The 24,225-nt window shown below is 43.1% G+C and overlaps 1 protein-coding gene across 3 annotated transcripts in view; it reads right to left on the bottom strand.

The window, feature by feature from the left end:
- Positions 1 to 1,558: 1,558 nt before the first annotated feature.
- The window catches only part of TSPAN12 (tetraspanin 12), an 85,127-nt gene continuing 62,460 nt past the window's right edge, over positions 1,559 to 24,225 (bottom strand). For all 3 annotated transcript variants that reach the window (XM_081023837.1, XM_081023836.1, XM_081023838.1), the window contains 3 exons: positions 14,628 to 14,735; positions 8,257 to 8,400; positions 1,559 to 5,194 (listed from right to left, as the gene is read on the bottom strand). In XM_081023837.1, coding sequence (XP_080879963.1) covers positions 4,889 to 5,194; positions 8,257 to 8,400; positions 14,628 to 14,735 — 558 coding nt within the window. In that variant the 3' untranslated portion in view covers positions 1,559 to 4,888. The remainder of the gene's footprint in view (positions 5,195 to 8,256; positions 8,401 to 14,627; positions 14,736 to 24,225) is intronic.

A 24,225-nucleotide genomic window follows, 5' to 3' on the forward strand; every position in this document is an offset into this window, starting at 1 on the left:
ACGATCTCTAAAACTATTTGTACTTACGTGTTGCCAAAGCTTTCCATCTAATGTGTCTAGACAAAGCTCCGTTAAGTGAAGTGAAAGTACAGATGGAGAACAGAGACCCAAGGAGGCCAAATTTACAAAATTACTCGTGTGAGTTCATTCACCTCATTTGTAATGCACCCAAATCTGTTAATATTCACGCTCAGGTCTACATGACTGACAGTTACCTTTTCTGCCTCCCGGTTCCGGGGATTCTTAAAGGAAATATTGGCGTGCACTACAGAGATAGAGACATTTCTCCATGCCTGCAATAAAGAAAAGATTGGCAGTTCTCAAGCAATGTCTGTTTGTTCTATAGGCAAATATTTGTTATTGGACCCTAGGCGCTGGCGAGGTGCTGTTATCTGTGAAAACACTGCAATGGCACCACGTAATAAAATGCTGGTTTTAAGACGGCCCCCGAGGAACTGTCTCATCTTGTTGTATGGGATCTTATTTTGAGCTGCGGTGGTTTGAGGGCATGCGGGATAATTTTCCCAGCCTGGATGTATCTTAGGTCCAGAGAGTGACAAAGGCATCCTTGTGGGAGAATGCGCTGGCCTCTGTCTTGAAAGAGGCAGTTATTCCCCCTCCCATTATACAGTAGGCCCGCAACTTACGTTTCAGGGATCACGTCTGAAGCCAAAATTGTGTATAGCCCAAACCCACTGGGTTCAATGGTGAATGGGAATGCCAAAGTAATTTTCCCCACAACCCCAGCCCCTTTTTATATTACTTTGTGTAAAGGTGAATGTGCACAAGTTGTGGGCTTGCCGTAATACAATGGTACCTTGGTTTTCGAACGTAGTAATAATAATAATAATAATAATAATAATAATAATAATTTATTATTTATACCCCGCCCATCTGGCTGAGTTTCCCCAGCCACTCTGGGAAGCTCCCAATTGAGTGTTAAAAACAATACAGCATTAAGTATGAAAAACTTCCCTAAACAGGGCTGCCTTCAGATGTCTTTTAAAAATAGGATAGCTGCTTATTTCCTTGACATCTGATGGGAGGGCATTCCACAAGGCAGGCACCACTACCGAGAAGGTCCTCTGCCTGGTTCCCTGTAACCTCACTTCTCACAATGAGGGAACCGCCAGAAGGGCCTTGGTGCTGGATCTCAGTGTCTGGGCTGGATGATGGGGGTGGAGACATTCCTTCAGGTATACTGGGCCGAGGCCGTTTAGAGCTTTAAAGGTCAGCACCAATACTTCCATTCTGGAAGTCCGTTCGAGTTCCAAAACATTTGAAAACCGAAAACTGAAAGCGGAAGCCTCAAAGCGGAAAACTCAAAATGGAAGCCGCGTTTCCTGTTTGACTTCTGAGGCACGTTTGAAAGCTGAGGCATTTACTTCCGGGGTTTTGGCGTTTGAGTTCCGAAACGTTTGACTACGGAGGCATTCGAAAACCGAGGTACCACTGTATTAGCTAAATATAAAGAAGGCGAAAGTTTCTGTCTACAACGCGCAGAATCTTAGGAAAATGGGAGGGCAGCTCCCATTTCAAATAAAGCCATGACAAAATATACGACAGTAGTGGTTTTATTATTACACATAGCTCTTTTTTCCTCCTGAAGCACTGTGAGTGCAAACTGGAACAATTTTTAAAACCATAGAAGGACACAAATTTCCACTCGGGCCAGTGCAATGCTGGCTTTATCCCATGAGGGAAGTTCCCTGGTCTGACTTTGCAGGCACTTAGGGAAACTGCTCAAGAGGAAAGAAGCTTAAAGGTGGGTTCATATATCTCAGAGTCACATGGCAGCCACTTCAAGTTTATTGTGGGAATGCAAAAGTCGGCAGTCTCCAACCTTTGGTTTCTACCCAGAGTTACCCCCCCCCCCACACACCCATTTTTGAGCATCAGTGGACGGGTGACCAACTTGGCTCGAAGCCAGAGAAGTTCAGCTTGCCATGTGCCGGCATTTGCCACAAAGTCAGCTTTTAAGCAGCTACCATAGGATTGGCAAGCGTTTAAATTAACTACTATAACATGTGAAACAAGAATGTGGCTAGGTGGAAACAACCGTAACTCTATAGTACACATAAAATACAGTAAGATGCACTTTTCGCAATTCAATAAATACATTTTAATCTCTTTACCATGTTGCTTCGGAGAAGACTTCCTTCTCCGTTAAATTGCAGTCTCCGCAGAGGTCCAGAATGAGAAATGCTGTTTCAAGCACTGTGTATAATCCTGGTTTGTTAACAAGGATCTCATAAAATGGTATTTCAACAAACCTGGGTCTATACCCAAGCCACCAGAGAAGGGGAAGCAAGGCAAGCTGTTGCTCATTCCCAGTCCAATAAACCGCTCCAAATTCCTACTCCAACAAACAAGGTTGTCTTTCCCCAATCTGGTGCCTCTTAAATGTTTTGAACTACCGTATTTTTCTCTCTGTAAGACGCACCAGTCCACAAGATGCACCTAGTGTTTGGAGGAGGAAAACAAGAAAAAAAATATTCTTAATCTCAGAAGCCAGAACAGCAAGAGGGATCGCTAAGCAGTGAAAGCAGCAGTCCCTTTTGCTGTTCTGGCTTCTGGGATAACTGTGCAGCCTGCATTCGCTCCATAAGACACACACACATTTCCCCTTACTTTTTAGGAGGGAAAAAGTGAGTCTTATAGAGCAAAAAATACGGTACAACTCCCACCATCCATGATAATTGGGCATTCTGTGTGTGGCTGGTGGAACTGCAGTCCAACAACATATAGAAGACGCCAGGCTGGGGGAGGCTGGCTGGACAGGTGTTGACCATCCATCCATCTCCCCATGCAATCTAGATTAAAGCATGCTTCAAGCAGTGGCCCACAGAATGCTTTCTACAGGAACAAACAGTTCTAGATGATTCTAGAAAATGAACCAGGTCATGTGCTACAGGAAGGAATCCAAAAGTGAAGAGTAATCAAGCCAGAATTAAACACATGTCTGTATCATTGGCTTCAATGGGAGAGTTAACACCATACACATTCTGAACAAAAAATGAACAGGGCAGGAAAAAGAGGATTAAAGACATCCTCACGATCCCTTGCTTAGAAAGAATGTAGAATCTCTCTTCAATAAATCCAGTTCTAAGACCATTCACCACTTAATTTCCTCTCCTAAAAGTGGGTATTTCAGATATATCTCATTTATTAGCATTTTAAAAATCTCTCTGGACCACATAATTTAATTTGAACATTAAAAAATCATTTAAAAAGTAGATGATTCAGATACAGTGGAACCTCGAGTTGCAAATGTGATCCGTGTGGGAGGCATGTTTGCAACCCGCAGCACTGCGTCTGCGCAAGCACAGGTCACGATTCGGCGCTTCTGCACATGCACAAAGCGCAATTTAGCGCTTCTGCACATGCGCGAGCACAGAAACCCGGAAGTAACCCGTTCCGGTACTTCCAGGTTTGAGAACAGTGCGCAACCCAAAAACGCGTAACCTGAAGCGTCTGTAACCCGAGGTACCACTGTATTATTTTTTTTAAAAAAACAGCTAGATCAAGACACTGCTAAAAACACATTTCTCTTTTTACAAAACTTAAAAGTGTTAAGTAAAATGTGAATATGGATTTCAGTTCTGCTATACATACACATGCCTTATTATATACAAATAACATCCCTGATCTTTTAGAGGCAATTTCCACAAAGTCCAAGCAGAGGGGTTGCAATAGGCTTTCCTAGCAATTTATCAAGTCCTATCAGCTTACAAACAACTAACTGTGTACCAACAATTAGTTTGCCCATGGCATATGGGCTTTGTGCGTCTAGGTGCGCATGGTAGGAGGGCTGGATGTTCAGGGTTTTGAAATGCTGGGGGAGAAAAAGATCCGAAGATCCAACTTCGGAATTGCACTGGCTATGGCTACACAGGGAAGCTAAGATACATGGATTTCACTAAGCTGCAGCTGAATATTTTTCACCCAAGGCCAGTCCTACCATTAGCCAGAGTGAGAGCACTGCCTCAGACAGCAAATTCTGAGCAGCAGCAGCAGCCACTCCAAAGCTGTGTATGCCACAGTCCTTAAATTAGTGTGGCTCCCTCAGGTATGACAGAGGATGCCATCCCATCATAAACATCAAAAGTAAGATTCAAAACCCTGTCTAGGTGGATTCTGTCCACGGAGCGGGAAAGGTGATTATCTTGGATTTTTTTTTTCCTGAAATCGAAGAAAGAAAGAAGCACTTAAAAGAGAAAGAGATCCCTGTTTTCCAACCTCATGGCTTTAGACCCTTTTCCAGATTTTGAAGGGTCTGCCTTCGGCTGTGATTAACAACCCCAGAAGAAGCTTATCAGAGTGCAACATATCCAACAGCTGCGGCTTGCAACACATCAGAGTATCAGAGTGCAACACATCCAGCTACCATTTCTTCAAATGATTATGAAAATTACTTAAATTACAAGTAAGCGAAAACACTGATCAGTCCTCGGTGCTGAGCAAGTTGCCCACATTCTTACCTCTTACCACACTCATTTAAAATCAAAAGTTCAGACAGAATCAAAGAGCCCTAAAGTGATAACCTGAATGTGTTCTTTTTGACAGATGCTTCTTAATTTTAAAATGTTGAATATTTTTTAAAAAAGTTTTAAAGGCCCTGCTACAACCAGCATTTTATATAATGCACATCTTCTCACGAAACAGAACCTATTCACTCTCAGTACTTAAAACAATAGATATATTTTAGTGGTAAAACTATAGCTAGAACCTTCAGGTCACGAACGATTTAAGAAATAAGAAGGTTAAGAGCCCGGGATCGCTGTCATTCACGAAGAACATCTCCATTCATTCTGTTTCCTTCTCTGAATCAGAATGATGACCTCAGACTCCTTTTTCAAATGTACAATTAGCAAAAGGGACGATCACCCTAAAGTTCCTCCATTTCGAAGTGTGTGGTGAAGCTGTTTGCCATGGATGTGTGCTCCAAAATCCTCGTCAGGCTAGGTTTCAGCAGTTCCACTGAATGACATGACAGGTGCTGTGTAGTGTCATTCTTCAAGGACAACATTTGATCTGTACCTGGGCCTCGTCGGTCGTAATACAGAGCCCACAGCAAAGTAATAGTGAGGATCATCGCCAGAATCTGGGTGACCCCAATCGATATTCCAAGAAACCGAAGCACTTGCAGTTGTTTCGTTCCTCTCAGGAAAGTATACATCTTCTTACCACAACCCTGTGGACCAAGAGAGATGAGAAAGGTCAACCACAACTGGAAGTCATTACCCCAAATTTCCAGATCTTTTTCGCAACGCTTTTGGTGTTGCTGGTTAATGTCAGTCCATAAAACAAAACAGCTATCATCCACGACTTCATCTGGGAGAAGGGTGCTGACCTAGAAGCCACAAGAGAAGACAGGTGGACATAGCCAAGTTGATATTTCTGCTTTGTGTCCACTTGGGCTCTTGGTGCAGCACCAACATAATAAACAACTGTCTGACTTTTAGAAGACATCTGAAGGCAGCCCTTTTAATGTTTGAGGTTTTATCATGCTTTTAATATTCTGTTGGGAGCCGCCCAGAGTGGCTGGGGAAACCCACCCAGATGGGCAGGGTATTAATAATGATGATAATGATAATAATAATAAATCATTGGCTTGTTGGCCGTGTGTCCTGACTGGCTGGGTTCGGGAAGTAGTTGATATATTTTGCAAGGGGAGGTGATCCCAGCTGTCCTAAGGAATCAGGCATGGGACCTGTCCTAAAGCCCACCCAGGACTCCAAAGATCATACAAACTGGCTGAAAATATTATCTGTTGGGGCAAGGTATTTGTTGTGTTAGTCTGAGCATCCTAGGAGCTTGGTTTCAGGCCTGGCTTTGGGCCCAACAGGGTCTGATCCTGACAGAATACCTATTCTAGTTCTCCTTGAGTCTTTGCGGGTCGAGGTACCTGATCATGTTATCCTTCTAGACTGACTATCTAGAAAATAAGTTGCTACCTGCACTGGTTCTCACCTTGATAGGCTTTTCAAGCCTTTCAGGTCAGTGCTAAGAAACTGTTGCAATGCTTCACAGCATTTGTGTTATCTTGTTCTGCTACACACTGTTCGATTCAATTCGAAGTATTGATGCTTTCCTTTAAAGCCCTGTACAGTTTGAGGCACAGGAACCTCAAAAACAGCCTACTCCCATGGGCACCTGCCCATCAATTGAGGTCATCTTCAGAGGTCCTTTTCCAGGTACAGTGGTACCTCGGGTTAAGTACTTAATTCGTTCCGGAGGTCCGTTCTTAACCTGAAACTGTTCTCAACCTGAAGCACCACTTTAGCTAATGGGGCCTCCTGCTGCTGCCGCGCCGCCGGAGCACGATTTCTGTTCTCATCCTGAAGCAAAGTTCTTAACCTGAAGCACTATTTCTGGGTTAGCGGAGTCTGTAACCTGAAGGTATGTAACCTGAGGTACTACTGTACCTCTACCATTGTAACTATATTAATTGCAGCACAGTTTTCTTGGCCATCTGCTTGAAAATAGAATCGTTTTTTCTCTAAGCGTTCCATTTAAAGAAGAAATCCTTTCAAACTTGTTTCCTTCCTGTAAAGGTAAAGGGACCCCTGACCATTAGGTTCAGTCATGGCCGACTCTGGGGTTGCGGCGGTCATCTCGCTTTATTGGCCAAGGGAGCCGGCATACAACTTCCGGGTCATGTGGCCAGCATGACTAAGTTAAGCAAAGTTCTTAACCTGAGGTAATATTTCTGGGTTAGTGGAGTCTGTAACATGAAGCATATGTAACCCGAGGTACCACTGTACTTCCTATGCTCTGAGGGTAAGTCCCTCAACCACAGTAGCAACATTTGGAACGTTCCCATCTCAGAAAAAGTTGCCTGATACTAATGCTCACAACCTTCCACTGCCAGGAAATACCTTTTTTCTTTCTTTTTCATTTTCCCCCATGCCATTTAGTTTATTGTTAGAGTTGCTTTTAATTCTGTCTTGTGTGTTTTTTTATTGTTCTGCTGTTCCAGCGTTTTATATGCTTTCAAATGCTGATATTTAATGGCATTATTATTACTAGTGAGCTAGCTATCCTGGGGAGTAGGAACGCCAATGAACAAGACAATAATTTTCAATAATTTAAAGAGAGAAAGAGAGGAAGAGAGAATTTTTAGTTTCTTAGTCATAAAACAGCCTTTTCTGTTCTAGCACTTCCCCCTCCCCCGTTTTCTACTGAACCTTTTGATGTCACAAAAATTTATGTTCGTTAAAAAGCCAAGATGCCAAGATCTCTGAGGACTTTGAAGAAAGTCTCCAAAGCTCCATATCACTATACAGATATTTTTAATGAACTCCCAAAATGATGAGATGAGTTTGTTCCTTTTACAGGAAAGCGCATTCTGTTGAAAAAGAAAGCTATAGGTCTCTCATGGAGGAGATTCAAAAGGCCACGCTCTCCACATACTTCTGAGGGATCTTTGGAGCTATGTGACAAGTGAAAATAGAGACTCATTGATGGGATCGCCTATAATTATTCACTAATAGCCATAAAGTTCATACTCCATCCAAATCTCCGCACAAAACACTTCAGCTCTTCAGATAAAAGAAGTGGGAAGATAATGAAAAGAGCGAGGCATTTAATTCACTGCAGGTGAAATTAAAAGTCTTTTGTGGCTTGCATATTATCACAATGCGGAAACATAAAACTGGAGTTTGGGGTTTTTAAAGTTAGGGAAACGAAACCTGTGCAAGGAGGCAAATTAGAAGAGCAGAACCAATGGCATAATAATAATAATAATAATAATAATAATAATAATAATAATAATAATTTATTAACAAGAAGAACATACGTTTAAAGAAGATTGGAAAATGTTTAATGAATATATGGGGGAAATTATGTACACTTGAAAACGTTGGCAGCATTAAGATAAATTCAACAGTGTGAATAAGCTTTGATGGATGTAATAATGGAATGCTGAATGGTTTAGTTTATGTAAAATATGCAGGGATTTATGATATGCAAAATGAACCATTGAAAGAGAAGAAGGGAAGCCATTGATATTTTAAGGATGTTTAAATGAGTATTCCAAATTGTAAAACAGAAAATTTAATAAAAATTATATATTTTTTTTAAAAAAGGAAGGAGAGTTCACCACCTCCTGAGGGAGACTGGTTTACTGTTGAACCACTTTTACCATCCAAAAGCTCTTCCTGATGTTTGAATGACCTCCATGGGAAGCTACTGCCATAACAGCAGCACCCACCTTCCAAAGCTTAGAAACAAACATGTTGTGGACGTCCTTACCTCCTGGTAAAGGTCACTGAGATCCTCATGGTGCGCCTGTTTGGAGCATCCTGGGAATTCTCTGACGCAACAAGAGTCCGGAGGCCAGTCCATCTCCGTCATTTCCAGCCAGTCCGTGAAGTACACAACTCCACAGCATTTAAACTGCAAAAGGAAGGTGGAACAGGTGTGATGCTCCATGGGAATTAAGAAGAATTCGAGGTCCCCTTCCACCCTGCATGGCTTTGCAAGTATGACTTTGAATGCACCCTTCAACTAAATATTCTGGTGTGCCTTTATGTGGAAAAAGTAGAATTTCTGACAGAAATCCAGAGTGAATCCAGAAAATGATTAGAATGAAAGGAGAGTAAAGTCAAGATAGAAGAAGAGATTAAAGAAATAATGAAATGCGTTTAAGCTAGTTGGAAAAATAAAGTAGCGTAACAAGAGTGGCTGGAAGTCAAGTCACTTGGTGGGTGTCCGTGTAGGGTAGGTGTGTAGGTATGTTGATATGTACAGTATAGGTAGGTATTATATAGAGTAATGTATTTATGTTTTAAGTTATGAAAATAAGGTAGTACGTTATGTATGCGTATTGTGTAAATGTATATGTATGTGTTTTATATGTAAATAAACAAATAAATAAATATTCTGGTGTGCCAAATTGGCTACTTCCTTCTGCTTGTCAGTCTTCTACCTTGGCTGAAATTCATAAATCACTGACTCTAGAAATGGGCCATAAACTCCAGGAAAGCTCAAGTGAGATCCCACCCCCCACCCCTACACTAAATTGTGTGATTTGTAGTCATTAAACACATTCCCCTTAACCTCAAGTTCATTCCTGTGTCTTGTGATGCATAGCTCTTTTTAACAAGTTGGTATCAGGAAGTCAGAGAATTCTGCATAAATAATAATCCTTTCCAAACTAAAATTATCTGCTTTCGGTAAAATAAAAAGATAGGCCCTCATTAGGGCAGAGAATGCGCTCCGCTCTAACGCATTCAATAGCTGATCTGTAAGCGGTCAAAAATAGTTAGCAGAATGTTCAAAACGCAGTGGCGTAGCGTGGGTTGTCAGCACCCGGGGCAAGGCAAGTAATTTGCGCTCCCTAACCCGTGGATTTGCGCCCCCTAACCCTAACCCCCAGATGTTGCGCCCGGTGCGGCCGGCCCCCCCTGCACCCCCCACGCTACGCCACTGTCAAAACGGGAAACACACCAAATCAGTTATAGTCCCTTAATAGGAAGACAGCTTTTCTAATTAAGCCTCCTAAAAGATTGCCCCTGGCCAGGGATACATTTAATATGTATCCCTATTTCCAAAGTATATCTGGCAAGAGAGTGCTGCTGGGGTTCTGGCTAATTTTAAAGAAAGGACTACAGCAGGAAATTCTATTCATAGGCTGTCATTTCCGCGGCATTTGAATCAGGCAGAAGGGCATTATGCACCTTAAGAATCCGCTTTCTTCTTTTTAAAACAGGTTTCTAGTCCTCATGAAACAGAAACGGGCTTCAAAGTGCACAGCAACAAATTTCAATGGAACAGCTGCACTTGTCAACTGAAACAAAACTGTGATGTCTCCTTAAAGACTAACAGTTTGATTGTGGCGTGAGATTTTGTGGGCCAGAGTTCATTTTGTCAGGTGCAACTTGCAGATGTATGTCTCTCACACACATGCACAGAGAGAGAAGAAAAGAGTGGAGAATATTAGTTCAAACTGACACCAAAAGGCTCCTGCGTGGCAAGAAATAACTATCATGTCTCCTCAATAAGCAGAAATGAAGTCCAGTGGAAAACTGGGAGAACGGGGACAGGGGATCTGAAATCTTCAGATCCTAACTGATAATGAATGGCAATGCAAGATAAATAATGCAAATAGATACCTATGGAGCAATAATTTCTGAAGGAACCTTCTGAAGCAAGTTCCTATGAAGACAGATAAATCTAATAACTGGGGTTGCATTTAACTAAGTTAGAGTCAACCTTTTAAAATTAATGCACTTAAGTTACTCATGTCCAATAACTTTAGTGGGTTTACTCAGAGTAGGACTAGCATTGGATATAACCTATGAATTCCAATTAAGCAGCGTCACGGGGGGAGTCTCACTCTGAAATACGACAATGTTCCAGTCTGCATTGGCGAGTGAAATACACAACCATGTTTCTGAGCATTACTGTTATAAAATGTCTGATTTATTTCTATTTATTCTGAGGATAAAGACAGCCTGGTTTTGACCTATGTTTCTGTGCAAAAGCATGCTCCATTATTTCGAATGGCTCTCATTTACATTTTTGCTCTGCATAGCAGTGGACTAATAGATATTGCATTGCTGGGCCTCTGAAACAACATCCTCTCTTCTGCTCTCTCTCTCTCTCTCTGTGTGTGTGTGTGTGTGTGTGTGTGTGTGTTAAGGATTGCACACATACTGCTCTAACCCTGCAAAAAAAAAAAAAAAAAACCACCAAAAAATGTGTTTGGCAGGAGAATGTGTTTATAGCTAGAAGTGTTTGGAGGAGGAGAGTGGGATATATTAAAGGGGCGCTGTGAAAACCCTAAACACAAAAATTTTCAAAGAGCTGAGACGTGTTCATCAAATTACTGTAACAAATTGTTCAGTTTCCAGAAACATTTCAAAATGACCCCCCCCCCTTTCCTTTTCCTTCTGTGATGGAACCTCTATTTGGGGACTTCCCTGGCTTTTTTCTGGCCCATGTAGGACCAGTCTGGATAGTTGGCCTTGGTGAAGATTTGACGTTTCCTTCCCCCCAGTTTTTGATCTGGGCTTCCACTGAAACGAGGCTGCATTTTAACCTGTATTTTAATCCTGTTTTTAAGTTGTATTTTAATCAAATGTTTTTATATTTGATGTTAGTTGCCCTGAGCCCGGTCTGGGCCGGGGTGGGCGGGGTGTATGTGTATATATATATATATATATATATATATATATATATAGACACACACACACACACACACACACACACACAAATGCCAAGTGCCCATCGTTTTGCTATCGAGCCAAGAAAAGCAGTGTCTTTGTCTTACCAGCCAAGCAAATAATCACAGCCAACGAGAGTCAACCAGGACTCCCCTGGACTCAACCAGGGGAGGAAGTGTAAAAAGATCTCCGTCCATTCATCCGTGCAAGCAATAAAGCAGCTGTATCCCACTGGCAGAGCTATACTAACTCCCTGGTGCCATCACAACGCAATGACCACTTGTGCTCACAGCCTGGGCCCTCACAGTAGCAGCAGTGGAAGCTGTTGTGTTGGAGGAAGATGGTGCATTCTTCCTGAGCCAGCTTTGGGATGGAGCATCAATTGGGTCTGGACTGGACCCAATGCAGTGGATCCTGGGCTGGCTCATCCCCCCCCCCAACACCCTATTTCAGGGATGCCACCAGTGAACAATAAGAGGCCAGTAAGAGGCCGGCTGAGGCCATGGAAGTGAGTGGAGGGCTATGTCTGCCCAATCTAGATCTTGTAGCAAGCGGTGGAATTGCAACCAAAGTCACACACAGCGTAAACCCATTTAAATCTGTGGCATAGCTAACTCGAGTCCATTTATTTCAGTGGCTTAAGTATGACTTAAATGCGATTTATTGTGATGTCATTTTGCTCACTGGAAAGCAGGATCAGGTTAATTTCTGAATGAGCATTTGGGTAAAACACTTTGGCACATTTTCACTTAAGTCTCTGTAAATAGATAGACAGAGGTTTTCCCCAGTTAAAGTAGGGTTGCCATGTTTCAAAAAGTGAAAATCCGGATGCAAAAGTTGTGGAGCATTTTTTGCAACGAAGAAGAAGAAGAGGAAGAAGGAGAAGAAGAAGAAAAAGATTCTGAGCTACAGTGGTACCTTGGGTTAAGAACTTAATTCATTCTGGAGGTCCGTTCTTAACGTGAAACTGTTCTTAACCTGAAGCACCACTTTAGCTAATGGGGCCTCCCGCTGCCGCCACCAGGCAATTTCTGTTCTCATCCTGAGGTAAAGTTCTTAACCCAAGGTACTATTTCTGGGTTAACGGAGTCTGTAACCTGAAGCGTCTGTAACCTAAGGTACCACTGTATTTTTAAGGAAATTCTGACATGGGTTGCCATACATCCAGATTTTCCAGGACGTTTCAGCAATTTCCCCCCAGACACTGTCTCCAACTGCCATATTCCAGATACGTCCCGGAAATTCTGGATGAATGGCAGCCCTAAGTTAGAGCAAAGCATCAGGAGAGGGAGTCTCAATTACTTATCATGGCAGCAGTTCCCCACAAGTACTCCCCACAGCTATTTCAGAAACTGAGATTTCTGGAGGAAGAAGTTAGTGACTCCATTTTTAAATCCAGTCACCCGAGTGCAAGAAAGGAAGTTATTTTTTCAGGTTAAGCAAACCAGAATTCTTTCATTCTGTCTTCATAAAAAGCTGCTATTTCTCCTAACGCTTGTATAGCTTTAGAGGAGTGCAACTTTAAACTTGTTAATTCTACGTTCTGTCTATTGAGTGCTTTCTAAAACAAATACAGACATCAAATGTGGCCAGGAAACGCTTAAATAAACAGGAAATCTGTGCAACAGTGATAGATTTCAGATTTCAACCAGGGCAAGAGAATGACAAGCATTTAAAGTGTTCTTTTCCTGTGCCTGAACATATATCTGGAATTAATGGCTTTTACCTTGTGCACTTCCATGCTTTCGCTATAGAATAGCTCATTCTTTTTTTAAAAAACCAAACAAACAGTGCTGTGTTTCCCCTCAGCAAGGATCCAAAAATATACAAAACCAGGGCTGTTCTCACCATAGGTTTGTTGCAATAAATTAAACACAAACAAAAACTGGCCGTTTTAATATATCAACAATCCAAAACACAGTACTCGCACCTCAAACCCAACTTTAGACATTCAAGTTTCACATTCAAAAACCTCTAGAGTCAGTATTAGCAATCTCTGACAAGCTCTTTGCTTTCATTTTGTGGGAAAGCTTCTCGCTTTAACTTATGAACATTAAACTCCCCCACCCTAGGGTGGAATCTACACACATATTAAAAAAACGCTTTTTGGGGGGGGGGAAGTTTTAAAAAAATACATTGAAATTGCCATAGCTCACTGTTGCCATCTAGTGCTGCATTTGTACATTGCACATTACAAAACACTTAAAATGTTTTATTTGCAGCTGTGTAGCTGAGTTCTAGGTCAGGCCTGAGATTCATCCAGCCCAGTACTATTTCTACTGCCTGTCCTTAGCACAACTTAGTGGCACAGCAATTCAAGCCCCCTTTTAACTGGGTGGTGCTGGATTCAATGGACTGACATGTCAATCATGTTCCCTGTGGGCTGCTGTAGAATTCACCCCTTCTGCCCACCAAATGTGGGGGTGAGCAGAAGTGTTGCTGGCAGGATTCCTGTGTGGGGTTTTCTAGTGTGGGGACAACCCTGAGCTGGAAACTGAAGGATGCCAAGGCAGTTTCCATTATGTGACAGCAAGGGGCTCAATTGCTTTGCTAGCTCCATGGCGGGACGGCAATCTGCCTGATCCTCCGCCTTCTGCTCTGGTTACCGTGCACGACAGCTCTACAAATACTTTGGAGACCCCATCATTTCATTAAAACCTGCAGCCGGGGGGAGGGAGTTGCACTTGCTCCCTTAATCCGGCTGCTCTTTCCAACAAATAAAAGCATGTCTTTAGGGTTATTGTTCATCATAAGCGGGCAAGAGAGTGAGCTATTGTTCCCTTTTCTATTGTTGTTGTTTAGTCGTTTAGTCGTGTCCGACTCTTCGTGACCCCATGGACCAGAGCACGCCAGGCACTCCTGTCTTCCACCGCCTCCCGCAGTTTGGTCAAACTCATGCTGGTAGCTTCGAGAACACTGTCCGACCATCTCGTCCTCTGTTGTCCCCTTCTCCTTGTGCCCTCCATCCTTCCAAACATCAGGGTCTTTTCCAGGGAGTCTTCTCTTCTCATGAGGTGGCCAAAGTATTGGAGTCTCAGCTTCAGGATCTGTCCTTCCAGTGAGCACTCAGAGCTGATTTCCTTAAGAATGGATAGGTTTGATCTTCTTGTAGTCCATGGGATTCTCAAGAGTCTCCTCCAGCACCATAATTCAAAAGCATCAATTCTTCAGCGATCAGCCTTCTTTATGGTCCAGCTCTCACGTCCCTTTTCTATACTAATTCATTAAAACCAAACACAAACTATGTGGTTTACTTTTTTCTTAAAGGGGGCTGGGATGTTGTTTGGGGTTTTTTCTTGCTGGTTTTTTTTTTTTTTTTTTTTTGTATCTTTATTTCAGATTTATGGGGAAATGGATCAGCTTGGTTTTGTATTTTTTAATGTTTTATCTGCGGTTTATGAGTATTTTTGTTCTGTCATAGTTCTGTATTATTTTAGTATCAGCTCGACCACTTACCTCTCTCTGAAAGAAATTCCAAGCATGAGTAAGCCACTGATATCTAGGCAAGCCATAGTTGGTCATTCTGGCTTTCAAAGTGACCATATCTGACCACTGCACAGGGACCTGAAGGCAGGGAGACAAAACACAAAAACATAAATCCATGTGTTGGAAGACTCAGGACGGACAAAATAAAGTACTTCATTCAGCTATGCAATTTTCTCCCCTAGGAGGTGGTGATGGCCGCCATCTTGGATGGCTTAAAAAAGGGATGAGAGAAATTCATACAGGATAAGACTACTAGCACAACGTCTAAGCTCTGCAGTATGCTTCTGAATACAAGTTCAAGCTTGTTGTTCATCGTTTTTCACAGTGAGGATTTTCATGGCTCTCTTTTCTGAAGGCTGAGGAGGAAAAACCTCATCAGGTTTGCTCTTTCCTCTCAAAAACGGTTATATTGACTATATTTGATATTTCATTGAAGGAAAGCAATACATTCTTGTTTAGAATTGTGCAAAGTAACAACCACCGCCACAACACCTGCACATGAAATTGGCCAGGATGATAGGGAATCAATTACAATGAATATTTATCCAGTAAAAGACCTGACTGAAAAACACTCTAATAAAATGATCCACAAAATGTGAAGAGAATCGATAGGAAAAAACACATGGGTGGTATTCAACTAAGTCCTACTCAGAATAGACCCATTGAAATAAATGAAGCTAAGTTAGTCACGTTCATTAGCTTCGGTGGGGCTAAATAGAACCACAGTTGAATACCACCCATAGTTTATTTTCGCTGGTAAAATAAACAGCAGCAGCAATACTTGCCCAGCAGTGCGTGCTTGATAGGTGTGAGGAAATATTTCCTTTACAATTCTCCCCTCCACCCACAAAAAATAAAGACTATTTTTAGATGTGTACAGCTTGTTTTCTCATGACCCCAGTCAGTGCTTGAGTAACAAGATTCAGCATGATTCTGTTTCTGTCAACTTCACTGTTCTCTGAGAGAGCAATTCTGCATCAAAATAAACGCCCACTGAAACACCATAATTCTGATCTCAATTCTGTAATTCTGCATTCCTACATTCACATTAACAACAAAACTATTACAGCTTTTTCCCTAGTTGGCTGAATGTTAAGGGGGTGCCCAGGCAGAGAAATTTCTGTTGCAGCTCCTCAAGTGATATCCCTCCCACTTTAGTGTGCGATAATCTGCAGGTATCTTCAGGTTTTTATGGGTTTTATCACTTGGCATCCTTGCCCTGCCTGTCCTTATTAGGTAGCGAGCTAACGGGAAAGCATTTTGCAAAAGCAAACTAGTGATAATGGCTCCTCGTAAAACTAAGCAACTATTATAGAGCAGGAGGTTTATCGTGTAAAAAAAGCACTAAATCCTCTCATGAAAACAGATGGTGTGACTCAAGACGGGGGCCTCCATCCTGAAATAACGCTTCCAGACTGGTACATGCTGGAGTGTGAATGACAATACTATGGAATCCATTCTTAAACGCAATTTAAAATGATACCAGCTGAACTTGGTTCTATTTAAATCTGATTCAAGGTAATATCAGCTGTTTCCCTTTCTTTTAGCACAATAAGCATTCAGCCTTTCAGTAAAGGACTACTGGATAGTTAAGTCCAGTCAAAGGAGACTATGGGGGTTACGGCGCTCATCTCGCTTTCAGGTTGAGGGAGCTGGCGTTTGTCCACAGACAGCTTTCCGGGTCATGTGACCAGCATGACTAAACCGCTTCTGGTGCAACGGGACACCGTGACGGAAACCAGAGCGCATGGAAACGCCATTCACCTTCCCACCTCAGCGGTACCTATTTATCTACTTGCACTGGTGTGCTTTTGAACTGCTAGGTTGGCAGGAGCTGGGACCGAGCAATGGGAGCTCACCCCGTCGTGGGGATTCGAACCGCAACCTTTTGATCGACAAACCCAAGAGGCTCAGTGGTTTAGACCACAGTGCCACCCGCGTCCCTTCAGTCAAGAGGAAGTCACTGCTAGCTTAGGTAAAGAAAGCTTTTTCAAAGCTTATAGCAAATCATCATTGCACCTTCCGACTTGGTATTTTCCCCTACCCTGGGTTTAGTTAAGTTAGTTTAATGATATACTTTTCACTTATCTCCATCAAACAAAGGTGAAAACAAAGTGTCTTCCAGGTAAAAGGTAAAGGGACCCCTGACCATTAGGTCCAGTCGTGACCGACTCTGGGGTTGCGGCGCTCATCTCGCTTTATTGGCCGAGGGAGCCAGCATACAGCTTCCGGGTCATGTGGCCAGCATGACTAAGCTGCTTCTGGCGAACCAGAGCAGCACACAGAAACGCTGTTTACCTTCCCGCCGGAGCAGTACCTATTTATCTACTTGCACTTTGACGTGCTTTTGAACTGCTAGGTTGGCAGGAGCTGGGACCGAGCAACAGGAGCTCACCCCGTCGCGGGGATTCGAACCGCCAACCTTCTGATCGGCAAGTCCTAGGCTCTGTGGTTTAAAAGTATAAAAACCACAAAAGCAAAATGCAAATGGTAAGCTGCTGCATTACAAACACTATCGCAAAATGCAAGGCGGCAAAAGAGAAATTAAGAAGGACCATAACCAGGTGAGGTTATGATTTGTTTCAACGTATCAGGTGAGAGAAGACAGGAGTGCCTGGCGTGCTCTGGTCCATGGGGTCACGAAGAGTCGGACACGACTAAACGACTAAACAACAACAACAACATCAGGTGAGAACTAGTATTAATAAATTTCCAGCCATTCATGTTGACAAGGACCAACTGTGACTTTTGTACCAGTATGGTGTCTTTGTGGTTGTGGACAGAAATTTGTAAATGAGAGGACAACTCGTATGACAGGCTCAGAATTGACTTCCCTCCCCCCAAAAAAAGAGGAGGGCAAGCAATATCACCCTTTACATTTTCAGATTTTTTGTAACATGCCCTTCTAATGTTCCCCCACCTCATGATATCTGTGGATTGGTGAAAAGAAACATACACGGGATGTTTATTCATTCCGCCACAAGTTACTCTACAAAATGGGTGAAATTGGACATTGTCACACTTCTAATAAATATTAATTATAGCCTGAAAATGAAATGTCATGCCATGACATAGAGCCAAACATCAAATGACAACTATGGAAACTACCGTTAAAATGCAGGACGCGCAGGTGGTTGTATTACCTGAATTATTACTTTTTGTCACAGCTGCCGATGGAGCTAATTGGCCAGCTCAACTCCCTTCCAGTCTTTGTCAATATTAACAAACAGGAACTTGGAATAAGAGTGCTTAGAATTAAAATCTCTATCTTAAGAGAGATCTCTATCTTAATGGAGATCACAAAAATTGTCGGGGCGTCTACAAGACATCCAAATCTTGAAATCTCGAGCACCAATGGCACAAATGTTGTGATTAAATAAGAGAGAGAGATTGTCACATTTGTAGGCCGACGTTCTTGTGTTCAACTGTCATTCAAATCATGAATGAGAAAATGTACATTTCTCTGCATCCCAAGGTCTCCAGATGTACCTTCCAGAACAAAATCATTTCCCTACATCTTGTATAAATGTGCATCAAGACAAAAGCAGGTGTCTATAATATTTCTGAGAAAATGGTTTAATTCTTAGGGGTGTATAAGGAGGTTGAGGAATCAATGTGCACGATTGTGTCAATTCCTAATCAAGCACGCTCTCAGCAAGCAGTCTGGATTTTAAAATCATCTTTATTGTCATTTTTCTAATAGCTTCCAGGCCTAAAACCTTGCTTCGAGGAAGCTAAGCACCAGTTTGTGGTTTCTCAGTCTTATGGAAGACATTAGACACACCAGACACACTTCTGGTTGTGAGAACTATCATAACAGAAATCAGATCCTCGATGCAAATGTTCTCACGGCAGATACATGCCAAAAAAGTGTCAAGTGAGACTTTAAATGCAGCAATGACTTTTCCCCCCTCAAGGATGTACAAGCACCAGCACTGACTGGACCTCTGACACTGCTTCGGGCGCTTTCATAGTTTTATGCGAAGTTGAAACCAAAATGGGGCACAGTTCAGATTGTTCTTTGCCCTTTCTGTTGCTTAGTCTTCATGAGCCGTAACTCCTGAGAGATACTCCGAGCTGCATAATTGGTACTGAAAGAAATGAGTTTCTCTTAGTATTGTTATGAATAGCAACGATAGTGAGTGAAAGGACACTTGTTCCAGGTTATACATCTCTCACAGCATCTAACTGTGACCCTGAACTACAACTCCCCTCTTCCTTGGTCATGCTGGTTGGAGCTGATGGGAGGTGTAGTTCAGCAACATATGAAAGGCCACTGGCTAGACATTCCTGCCCTAAAAACGAAAGAGATTTGTTGAGTTCACACGTAATGGGAAGGCATGGCTTGCTGCTTACGAGAACAAGCCAGAGCAAACTTCACGTCTTCCCTAGTCCTCTTCACACATGTGCTGGAAGAAAAATCTGAAAGCTTCTGCTCTCGGTTTTAAACTGATTATGATGTAAATGGAGTGAAGGTGAGAAGGAATATTTTTGTGAATTGATAGGATTCAAAGCAATTCATGGTTTAGGGGTAGCCCAAAGACAAAAGCAGGGAACTCACTGGTGACCTAAAAGTGAAAACTTGTGTTGGAAACTAGAGGAAAGCTATTGCTTGGGAAACACTGGGAAATAAATATTATTCCCCGATCAAAGCTGGAAATTTGGATAAATTTAAGAGTTCGCTGTTAAAGAATGCTGAACTTAGTTTCTTTCTTTCTTAGATGTCACGTTCTTGCCCAGCAAGAATGATATAAGCAGCAGAGAAATTTGCACAGCAAGTTATGCAGCAGAGGCTACCGCAATGGCAAGGGCAGGGCGGCATCGCTTAGCTGGCTTCCCAACAACATGCCTTGCTCCTGGTTACGGGGTGAGGGGTGCAAGGCAGCGGGGATCTCAACAAGGTGGAGGCAGAGCTAATCCAATGCTGCTTCTGCTATGACCACACCAAGCTCCTGGCTGCCTCGCTCCCTTACCTGTCGGTAACCAGGAGCAACATGTGGCACTGGGAAGCCAGGTGATTTGACCACCAATACATTCATTCACTGAACATGGCAGGTTGAGCGAACAGGTCTAGCGAACAGTTCTCTGCCAAATCAGAAGCAGAGTCTTTGTGCTGAGAACAGAGGATAAAATAGGATAAACTCCTTGCAGGAAGGATAGAGTGTACAGGTAAAGACAAATTAAATATCAAATCCTTCATAGTTGTTATGTAGCAGACTCACACAACTAATTTCCAGGGCCCTTTGTAATAAACAAACTGTGATGGCCTGGGATTCGGACTCAGAGGCTGAACCTGAGGAATCCCAGCCTGCACAGGAGTCCCCACCTCCAGAACCAGCTGAGCCGGGGCTGGGGCCTGAGCCTGAAGGGTCCTCACCTGTGCTGGATCCTCAGGTGCAGGCACCAGCTGAGTCTGGCTCCTGAGGTGATGGAGGACCCATTGCCTGCAGGTGCTCCACTCTCAGCCCTGTCAGGGGAAGAGGAGGTTGCCTCTGGGTCTGGTAACCCTTCAGCCTCTCCGGAGCTGCAGAGGCTCAGGGCAGAGAGGCGGAGGGAACTAAGTTCCCGCAGGAGGAGTGCTCGCCTCCAGGCCAGGAGAGGCGAGTCACCTGTGGACCGGGGCCGCCCTATGCCTCAGGGCAGATAAAAGCCAGTCAACCCCAGGTTGCGGGAGCAACATTGTTGGTAGCCTGTTCCTGCCTGCACCCTGTCCTGCTCTTCTGCCAGAGTTCCTGACCTCACCTGTCTTGGACCCACCTCGCCTTTGACGGACAGCCTCCCTTGACCTCAGACTGGACTTGGACCTCGCCTCTCGGTTAGCCCCCAGGACCAGCCCCCGGGACCAGCACACAAACACACACACAAGATCAGAGATTGTGGCCCTCTTGTTGTACTATTATCACTGGCCATGCCAGCTGAGGCTGATGGGGGTTGGAGCCTAACAACATCTGGAGGACCAGAGGGTCCTTGCTCCTATTCTCAGAGGGTCCTAATTCCTATTCTAGATATAGCTGCATCACAGGAGTGTGGATGCCAGAAGAGAGGATGAGGAACTTAATTCCAGTGATCTTCGCCACAGTCCCTCATACAGCAGACAACATGACCCTGTTGAACTTCTTCATCAACACAGAGTGTGCGCAGCGAATGGAGTGTAAAAATAAAAAGCTGTCTGCAATATCTTTTCTTAGTCTTATTTTCGAAAACGTAACAGCCAAACGCTGCAAGCCATCACTCATCCTCAGCAGCAGCTTACAAGACATTTGATCAAACTAAATACAGTTTGAATTAACCAATTATCCTATCATTGTCAGGAGCTCATCCTACACTCGAGTAGGAGCCTGGTAGAGACACATGCCCGACTGGCATGTTCTCTCCCTCCTGGTCGTTCGTTCGGGAACTTCAAAAGCTTTCTTCAGCCAGAACATCACAGTGACCAGTGCCAACATACATCGGCACACTTAGGGATCTGCAGAGTCTCTGCAGCTTGCGTAAAGGAACTCAGCAACTCAGCATTTTGGCTAATCTACTTTATTTACATATAAACACACACGGAGCACTGCAACATGGCTCCCTCTCTCACTAGCATCAGACAGCAAAGAGAAAAAGAACAAAGGACCATAGTCCCACTTCATGGGACACAGTAACACAAACATCCTGTCTCTGTCACTTCCCACTTTGTGGAGTCAAAACATACACCGTCATGTGAAAGACAACAATCCCATGATTGCAATCATGGAGCAGGAATTCTAACATCCATATCCCTTCCTACACCCGGTGCAGAAAGTAACTCCCCTTTTAATTAGGCAAAAAGTCGAGAGACCACAGGTATGCAACTAAGTAGGTCAAACTGCAAACATACACCTCTGAAACCAACCTGGTTCGTGAGTAGCATTATTGACCACTTTAAGATAAAGGAAAACCGACAGACCCATGTGTACAGCCCCCAGCAGGGGTCAGCCTTGCCCACCAAGACCTACAGCCACGCAGGGTGGGCCACCACTGACCCAATGTTTCTTGTGTCTTTTCCTCTGCACTGTTGCTGCCTGTTCACCTGCCCTCTCTAAACATGCAAGCAGTGACAAAGGTACGTAGAAAAAGCAGCATCTTCCACATGGGGGGCCTGCCGAGAGACTGGGGCACAGTGGAGGAATCGTCCCCCAGTGCCTTACACTGGTATGACGTCTCCTTCAAGTCCAACCCTCAGGCAGCGCCTGTCAAGAAGCATTATTCCTGAGCTCCCAAAAACTCTTCCTTCCTCACAATCCCAGAGGAAGGGGGAAAACACTCAGCGGATGAAGGAAGCATGCAGTTATATTTCCATTTTTATTCTGACATTTCAACAAAGTAATCTATTTTTTTTTATTTTTAGAAACTGCAGTTGTATTTGGAATAGTCGCCTCTCGCTGGAAATCTGTACAGCAAGGGAATGAATTCTGATGAAAACTGTTAGCATGCATTTTCAGACGCGAGATCTGCCAGAAATTCCTTTGGTCCCAGTGCTGTACAAATACCAAATGAACTCTCTCTTTTTATTTAAAAAGAAAAAGAAAACAGCCAACGCCACAGTGTTGTAATTTCTAATACACTTGCTGCTGTTGAAAAGGCCACTGCCACGGTTATATTTTGGCAGCTGTGTGAAAAAACTTGTCACTCTCTTCATAAATATGTACCAGACGGAATATAAGATGGGAGAATTTAACAGTTAGCCGAATAACATGCCAGCTTCTTTTCTCCTTGGTGATTAAACTATTTCCCCATGCAAGAACAACACCTCTAGCTTGAAAAGGATGCCACCTCAAGGCAAAAGCTCATATGAATAATTGCTGTTTTAGAAATGATGCGAGTTTTCCACAGACCATGAGCAACTTTAGAAAACAGTCGCTAGACTTTTTCCAGCACATGGCATTTAATGGATGGAATATATTGTGGCCCCGATCCAGCTGTGACTAAGACAGCAATCCTAACAATCCAATGAATACACCCAATGGGGAGCAAACCTGTACGGAACTGCTGTGCGTACCTTGTTGAAAGCAACAAAGCTTTCAAACAAGTCAAGACTGACCTGTTTCATTTATTTGGAAGATGGAAGATGGAAGATAAATTTATTGTCATTGTCCGTATATACACAGTATACACAACAACGAAAATCAAACACCCACCCAAAGACCGGGTTCACATACACATTTGCACGTATCTCCAACACTCTCATCCTATTCAGACATAATCTATAAAAACATATCATACTCCAGAATGTAACATAACCTATTAAAGGCATAACATAACCTAAAAACCTGTCTCATTCCTTCCTACTCCCTGCTTGCTATTTCTTGCAACTGGCCCTGAGATCATTATTTAGTGCAATCAGAGCTCTTGGATAGAAACTATTCAGAAGGCGTGTGGTTCGTGTTTTCATTGTCCTATATCTTCTGCCCGAAGGCAACAGTTCAAAGAAGTTGTGAGCAGGATGGGTGGGATCTCTCAGGATATTGTGTGACTTCTTCAAAGTGCGAGACGTGAAGATCTCATCCAGGGTTGGTAGTTGGAGCCCAATAACATTCTGGGCAATTTTAATTATTCTCTGTAAAGCTTTTTTATCCGTTTCAGAGCTGCTCCCATACCACGATAATATACTATAGGTTAAGACACTCTCGATGGTACTGTGATAATAGGACAGAAGTAGGTGCTGAGATAGATTCAGTCCCCTGAGCATTCTCAGGAAATACAACCTCCCCTGCACCTTCCTCACAACCATATTAATATTTGCAGTCCATGAGAGGTCCTCAGAGATGTAAATGCCCAGGTATTTAAAACTACCAACCCTCTCCACCTCCTCGCCATTTATGTGCAATGGTAAAAATACACTTTTCTTTCTCCTAAAGTCAATTATGAGTTCTTTGGTTTTTTTGGTGTTAAGCATAAGATTGTTTTCTTTACACCATTGAATTAACCCCTGTACTTCTTTCCTATAAGCAGTCTCATCGTTCTCACTAATGAGCCCCACCACTGTTGTATCATCCGCAAATTTGATGATTGTGTTGGACTTATACAGTGGGGTGCAATCAAATGTGTACAGGGAATAGAGAAAGGGACTTAGCACACATCCCTGAGGGGCTCCTGTGCTTAATACTAGAGTAGAAGAATAGTAAGGGCCCATTCTCACTGTCTGCGGCCTATCAGTCAGAAAATTCCTTACCCACAGACAGATCTTCTGATGTATACCCAAATTGGTCATTTTAAGAAATAACCTGTCTGGCAGAATTGTATTGAAGGCAGAACTGTAGTCCACAAACAACAGCCTTGCGTAGGTTCCCTGTCGTTCTAGATGACTCAGTACAGTATGGACAGCGATGGAAATAGCATCATCAGTAGATCTATTTCTTCTGTATGCAAACTGGAACGGGTCTAGAGTGGATGGAAGACCAGCCTTAATATGATCTAGCACCAATCTCTCAAAACATTTCATAACGACAGATGTTAGGGCTATTGGTCTATAGTCATTGAGAGATACCACCACTGACTGCTTGGGGACTGGCACTATAATCGATGTCTTCAGGCAGGTAGGGACAGA

Source organism: Podarcis pityusensis (assembly GCF_964106645.2).
Source record: "Podarcis pityusensis genome assembly, chromosome: 10".
Taxonomy (NCBI): domain Eukaryota; kingdom Metazoa; phylum Chordata; class Lepidosauria; order Squamata; family Lacertidae; genus Podarcis; species Podarcis pityusensis.